This window comes from Caenorhabditis briggsae (genome assembly GCF_000004555.2).
Source record: "Caenorhabditis briggsae complete genome, chrIV, whole genome shotgun sequence".
Classification (NCBI taxonomy): Eukaryota; Metazoa; Nematoda; class Chromadorea; order Rhabditida; family Rhabditidae; genus Caenorhabditis; species Caenorhabditis briggsae.
In genome coordinates this window covers 16,692,547-16,699,776 of record NC_013487.2, presented here as the reverse complement: position 1 = coordinate 16,699,776, position 7,230 = coordinate 16,692,547, and the positions used below count along the sequence as shown (strand labels likewise).

General features: G+C 33.1%; 2 protein-coding genes across 2 annotated transcripts in view; one reads left to right on the top strand and one right to left on the bottom strand.

Moving 5' to 3' along the window:
• Window positions 1-2,061: 2,061 nt before the first annotated feature.
• CBG10550 lies at window positions 2,062-2,957 on the bottom strand (the record flags this gene model as incomplete). Its single annotated transcript, XM_002634836.1, has 3 exons — window positions 2,062-2,077; window positions 2,149-2,542; window positions 2,924-2,957. 3 exons carry the CDS (start codon window positions 2,955-2,957, stop codon window positions 2,062-2,064), a joined length of 444 nt encoding a protein of 147 aa, XP_002634882.1.
• Window positions 2,958-4,860: 1,903 nt separating this feature from the next.
• The window catches only part of Cbr-glb-7, a gene marked incomplete at both ends in the record, with an annotated part of 5,018 nt that continues 2,648 nt past the window's right edge, over window positions 4,861-7,230 (top strand). The window contains 4 exons of the mRNA XM_002634837.1: window positions 4,861-4,998; window positions 5,180-5,254; window positions 5,949-6,019; window positions 6,680-6,779. Of these exons, the coding sequence (XP_002634883.1) occupies window positions 4,861-4,998; window positions 5,180-5,254; window positions 5,949-6,019; window positions 6,680-6,779 (384 nt within the window). The remainder of the gene's footprint in view (window positions 4,999-5,179; window positions 5,255-5,948; window positions 6,020-6,679; window positions 6,780-7,230) is intronic.

Genomic DNA, 7,230 nt, shown 5'->3' with positions numbered 1-7,230 from the left:
CTGAAAAATCGATTTTCTGGAAATATGATATTCTGAGATTCTGATGTTTTGAAAATGTCAGAAATGTCTGAAATGTTAAGATTTCGAGATTTTGAAATTCTGAAATTCTGGGATTCTGAAAAATCGATTTTCTGGAAATATGATATTCTGAGATTCTGATGTTTTGAAATTCTGAAAAATCGATTTTCTGGAAATATGATATTCTGAGATTCTGATGTTTTGAAAATGTCAGAAATGTCTGAAATGTTAAGATTTCGAAATTTTGAAATTCTGAAATTCTGGGATTCTGAAATTTCGGTAGTCTGGAAATCTAAAAATCTGAAATTCCGATAATTTGAAATTCTGAAAAATCGATTTTCTGGAAATATGATATTCTGAGATTCTGATGTTTTGAAAATGTCAGAAATGTCTGAAATGTTAAGATTTCGAGATTTTGAAATTCTGAAATTCTGGGATTCTGAAATTTCGGTATTCTGGAAATTTAAAAATCTGAAATTCCGATAATTTGAAATTCTGAAATTTTTTTTGAAACTCTAAAAATCTCAAATTTCGAAAATCCTAGATTTTAAGATTCTTAAATTTTGAAAGTAGAAAATCTCGAATTTCGAAATTCTGAGACTTTTAAGGAAATAAACTGTATTCCTAATGAATTGTTTTAATTAATTTTCTCTTTTCTATGTGACTCGTGTTTTCATATTTCCCTGGAAGACAAGTATGTAGTCAGGTGTCTTAACTAACAAAAAAAGTTAAAAATAAGTGTTATAAGGGATTAATTATTATGCGGGGAGGATCTACTTTTCTGTATACATACATAATCTTTTTGAAAAAAAAGGGATCTATGACAGAAAACGTCATTCCGGGAAGAATAATTTTTTCTAGTTACTTCTAGAAAGATTTATAGTATCATTACTAATAACATTCACCAGATTCTATATGTGCGTATGTATGTAGCACACCTTATCACCCATTCAAAGTTAACCGATCAAGCTGAAACTTGGACAGATAGATCAGAATTGTGTCTTAGTTGATGCCCGAACTTTTGGTTTTTCGAAACTTTGATTTTGAAGTCTTCTGGAGACGTTCCTTGGTTTCATAAAGTGGGTGGGCAGAAAGGGCGATGGTGGAGGGCGACCGGAGGCCAGGAGATTTAGCCCCGAAGGGGCCTAAACCGACTGGTAATTTAGCAAAAAAAAAAAAGAGATAAAGGACCCCGAAAAAGCTTTTTTTTTTCCTCAAAAAATTGATATTTCATGAATTTTTCTAATTAATAAAAAATGAAAGTTAGGATTTCTTCAATTTTTAAAATTAAAAAAAATACACCCAACCACATGTTTTGACTGTGAACTAGAAGCCCACCCTTTATATGTACTCTGTGCTTAACTATCTCGGTTCCTACAACATATATCAGAAACTTGTCAACTAATGAGTTGCTTATCATGATGTTATCAATATTTTATCAGTTGACAGATTTTTGATATCTCTTATAGGAACCGAGATAGTTGAGCTCAAAGTGGCACTTCTCCCCAAACTTTGAGCCTATATATCTCGGTTATTGTAAGAGATATCAAAAAGTGGTAAACTGATAAAATATTTACCATAGTGTTGTCAATATTTTATCAGTTGACTAATTTTTGATATCTCTTACAGAAATTGAGATAATTGAGCTTAAAGTGTATACTATATATTCCATTTTTTCAAAAATTCTCTCGCTCGGAAATGAAATAAGGCTCTCTCTCTTTTCAATCTAACCAACAAAGAAACTTCTTTTTTCCCTTCAATTTGCCCTCAAGGGCTTTCAAACGAAATTTGTTGGAACACTTTGAGGAAAAAAAGAAAAAAAAAGTGAGAGAAAAATTTTTGAGAGGGAATATCATTTTCCAACATCTTCTTCTCCTTTTTTTTGGTTCCGGCTTCTTTTTGGGTCCAACTTTTTTTTTTGAGGAAATTCAGAAACTCACCTACTTGTTAAAAATAAGATAAATCTTTTTTCCAAAGATTTATGCATTTCTCCCCTGGGAGAGAATTTTTTGGTCCTTTTTAAGGAACTTCCTCGTTCTTATTTTAGACATATTTTGGGCTGAAAATTTGAGACTTTTTAGACACATTTTTTTTCAGATCAATGAGCTGAAAAATGAAAATGTTAAAAACCTGTGTGTGTGTGTGTGTGTGTGTGTCTGTGTGCGTGTGTGTGTGTGGGCTTGTGGGCTTGTGGGCTTGTAGCCTTGTGGGCTTGTGGGCTTGTGGGCTTGTAGGCTTGTGGGCTTGTAGGCTTGTGGCCTTGTAGGCTTGTGGCCTTGTGGGCTTGTAGGCTTGTGGGCTTGTGGGCTTGTGGGCTTGTGGGCTTGTGGGCTTGTGGGCTTGTGGGCTTGTAGGCTTGTCGGCTTGTAGGCTTGTGGGCTTGTGGGCTTGTGGGCTTGTGGGCTTGTGGGCTTGTAGGCTTGTGGGCTTGTGGGCTTGTGGGCTTGTGGGCTTGTGGGCTTGTGGGCTTGTGGGCTTGTAGGCTTGTGGGCTTGTGGGCTTGTGGGCTTGCGTGGCTTGTGGGCTTACAGATTTTCAGCTTTATTTTTAGATTTCTTGCTACATTTTTGCCTGTATTTTCAGATTTGTAGCATTTTCCACGTATCTTCCACGTATTTTTTACGTAATAAATACAATACAATACAATTTTTTTTGGCTTGTTTTCGCTAATTTTTCAGGTTTTTCTGACCGATTTTCACCCAGTAAAAGTGTACCCAATCTTTGACGAAATGATTTTTTTTCCACTAATTTCCTAATCTAAGTATATTATTTGTACACCACCTAGTACCACTTATTTATCTAGAAACCCAATTATTTTGGGTCTTTGCCAGAATTTAATCAAAAATATTTATTTTTGCTATTATAAATGGGTTGGGGGAGGGTGTATATATTTTAAAAAAATCACGTTCAGCTGGAGAAATGGAGTGAGGGTAAAACATGATTACGACTATGAGAGAGGAGGTTAAGACATGCATCTGGCGAAAATTATTTTGTTTTCTCGAATTTTACATATTCTTGTAGCTCTTAAAATGTTCTACAAATCTAGCAAAAAATAATTAAAATTGAACAATTTTGAGTCAAGTTATGCGCATTTGAACATTTTTGAGAGACGCAGAGAAGCTAGAGCACTCTCGCTTCTCTGCGTCTCTCTTCTAAATGTTTGAAGGCGCATTACTCGCTTCAAACGGAACGTTAGAACTATGAAAATTTGACAGGATTTGTGCAAATTTTAAGGGCTTCCAGAAGATATACAGTACTATTGAAAAATTCCAAAAAAAATTTCAAAAAATTTTCCGAAAAATCGAAAAAATTATCTTCTTGAATGTTATATAATCATGTGGCCCTTGAAATAGCCTACAAAGCTAGCTAAAAATAATTAACATTGAACAACTTTAAGCCAAGTTATGCGTCTTTAAACAGTTTTGAGAGACACAGAGAAACTAGAGCACTCTCGCTTCTCTGCGTCTCTCTTCCAAACTTTTAACGACGCATAACTCGCTTCAAACGGAAGCTAGAACAATGAAAGTTTGACAGAATTATTGGAAATTTCAGAGGCTTTCAGGTGGTATACAATACTTTCGAAAAATTCCAAAAAAAGTTTTTTTCAAAATTTTTTTTTAAATTCAAATTTTCAAAAAATCAAAAATATATCTAGATTTCTCAGATTTAACTTCCTTAATTCCTTTTTTTTTTGCAAAATTTCTAATTTCTCGAGTTGTAAGTTCACTGAAATCAATCGGATATCCTCTATATAATGTCTCATCTGATATCATTTTTTATCAATTTCATATCACTTTTTTTTTCAAATCTTCAGATTTTTTGTACTTTATGAAAAATATATAATCCGCATGATCTACTTTTCCAACTTTTATGTTTTTTTTTGAATAAAAAAAAATATAGTTCCAGTAATCCTAAAAAATGACAAATCAGAAAAATGTTTTATAGAAAATTAGAAGAGCTATTCAGAAATCACTATGTGACAAATCCGGAAATTTTGATTTTCACACTACTTTTGGGAAAAAATATAGCTTAAAAATTTTTTTAATAAAAATTAATTTTTGGGAAAAAATTTTTTTTTTCAAAAAAAAATATTTTTTTGCTATTTTCGACAAACAAGATGTTCCCAATTTTTCAGAATTCCCCCTTATGCCCTTCTCCTTCTTCTTCGAAATCTAATTTCCATTTTCTGTCTCCGTTTCCGTCTGAAGCTCCGCCCACTTTTTGTCCCCTCCCCTTTTCCTCCCCTCTTGCTCTTCTCATCTTCTTTAGAAGACGTGTAGACGAAGACGTCTTCTATTAGATTCTGAGATTCTGAAGAAGAGGAACGTCTTCTGCATTTTTTTTACTTTTAGCATTTTCTAGAAAAATTTTTTCGCTTTTTTCAAAATTAGTGAAAATGGCATTTTTTGGCCTGTTTGAAACTCTAGTTCAAACCTTTTCAATTTTTCTGAAATTTTCAGACTATACTAAACAAATCTAGAGTTTTATTTTTGTTGTTGACACTTTTTTGATAGAAATTCAAAGAAGCGAGACATGCCACGTGGAAGTGCACCGCCCCCACAGGCAGGTAGGCGCCCAAAGAGAGGGGCATCTTCCACGTGGCCTATCCCATCAGGGATTGATTTTTCAAAAAAGTTGTCAACTACAAAAATGAAGCTCTATTTATGTTTAGTATAGTCTGCAAATTTCAGACAAACTGAAAAAGTTTGAATTCGGATTTCAAACAGGCAAAAAATGACATTTTCCCAAAAAAAATATTTTTTTTTCAATATTTCTATTTCAGATTTTTGTCCCTGACGTCTTCTGAATCCTATTTTTTATAAATATCGAATTTCTTGAAAAATGGAAGCCCTGGACCGTTTTTCTCCAGAAGAGAAGGACATTATCCGTCGAAGTTGGAAAGTGTTGGACAAGAATTTAAACAACACCGCCTATAATATTTTTGAAATGATTTTTAATCAAAGTCCGGATACTAAACAGGTAATTAGATGGGGGGCAATTAGGGATAATTAGCATTTTCAAAAAATTAGAGAATTTTAGGAAAAATTGGTAAAAATCGAGCAGATATGAATGGAAATAGATCTTGAATTGTAGTCCATAATTGAAAAATTTTGATTCTTTTTCAAAAATTTTAAGATTTTCTGAAAATGACTATTTTCAGCTCTTCCCATTTATGAAATTCCAACAATCTGGAAAGTCCAAAGAAATCGAATTTCATGGTCTCCGATTTATGCAGGTTAGTTTCCCTCTCTCTCTCTCTCTCTCTCTCTCTCTCTCTCCAAATTTCTTTTCGAACGATCGAATTTCATATAATCTTCCTTAAAGTTTCCTACAAATTTAGCTAGAAACCAATAAAATCGGACATCCGTGAGCCAAGTTATGCGCCTTTAAACGTTTTGAGAGACACAGAGAAGCCAGAGCGCTCTCGCTTCTCTGCGTCTCTTCAAAGGAGCATAACGCGCTTCAAAATGAAGCTAGAACTACGAAAACTTTACAGAATTATTGGAAATTTTAAGGGTTTTCAGATGATATTCAATGCTTCTGAAAAATTATTTTAAAAAACTTTGATTTTGGTCATAAAACTTGTGAGGTCATAATTTTTTGATTTGATTATAAAAAATTGGATTTGTCTGAAAGTGAAAAATCTGAAAATAGTTTTTTGTACTACTAAAAAAAATACACCATAGATCAAGATTAGATGCATCTCTTTTAGAGATTTCCGATTTGCATTAGAGCGCATTTGCATAATCGCTAGTTTTAAACTTATTTTTAGATTCTTTTCTAGTAGTTCTGGGACATCCGGACCAACAGACAAACAGAAAATTTCCTTATTTTAGAAAGAGATGAAATATTGAAAATTTTTAAATTTTTAAATTGCCGACATCTGGACCAACAGACAGACGAAATTTGAAAACTTTTAATATTTTCAGGTCCTTGAATCCGTTGTGAAGACGTTGGACAATCCGGAATCGCTGAATCCCCTTTGTGATAATTTGGGAAGGTTTGTAGATGATTTGAAAAAATTTTGAGAGACGCAGAGAAACTAGAGCACTCTCGTTTCTCTGCGTCTTTCTTCCAAACTTTTAAAGGCGCATTACTCGCTTCAAACAGAAGCTAGAACTATGAAAATTTAACAGAACTATTGAAAATTTTAGGGTTTTTAGATAAGATACAATACTTTTAAAAAATTTCGAAAAAAATTTCAGTATTTTTAAATTAAAAACTAAAAATTAATTAAAAATTTTTAATTTTCTGGATATCTCAATTTTATATAATCTTGTAGTCCTTGAAATTTCCTACAAATCTAGCTAGAAATCAAAAAAATCAAACAACCTTGAGCCAAGTTATGGGTCTTTAAACGCATTGATAGACGCAGAGACGCTAGAGCACTCTCGCTTCTCTGCGTCTCTCTTCCAAACTTTTAAAGGCGCATAACTCGCTTCAAACAGAAGCTAGAACAATGAAAGTTTAACAGAATTATCGGAAATTTTAAGAGCTTTCAGGTAATATACAATACTTTCAAAAAATTGGAAAAAAACTTCAAGGGTGCTTGAGAATTTTCGAGAAAAAAATTTGATAAAAACTTCAAGAGTTGAGTACTAAAATTTGATTTGAAAACCCTTAATTACCCTAATTAGCCTTAATTACCTAACATTTTCAGAGTCCATGGTCGTCTCAGCGAGTCCCGTGGCTTCCGAACCCACCACTGGGGTGTCTTCATAGAATGCACACTCTTCCATTTCCGTAAAGTTCTTTCTCAGGTAATTAGGAAGCGTTAATTGGGGGGGGGGGGGGGGCTCAAAGGGAGCTCAAAGGGTTGTTCTGGAAATTGGATCGTAACTTTTTCAAATTTCAAGGAAAATTATTGATTTTTCTTGAATTTGAAAGAGCATATATTTTTACTTACAAAAAGTTAAAATTTCAAAAAAAATTTTAAAAAAATTAGGCTTAAAAAACGCCCAATATAAAATTGTCTGGTCAAAAATTCAAATTTTCGTGAAAAATTAATTTTTTCTCTCAAATTTTCAAAAGTATCGTTTATTATCTAAAAACCCTTGAAAATTTCCAATAATTCTGTTCAATTTTCATCATTCTAGCTTCCTTTTAAAGCGAGTTATGCGCCTTTAAAAGTTTGGAAGAGAGACGCAGCTGGAGGGAATTCCAATTTTTCAATTTTTGTCTAAAGAGCTAACTTGCTTGATGATTAACCAG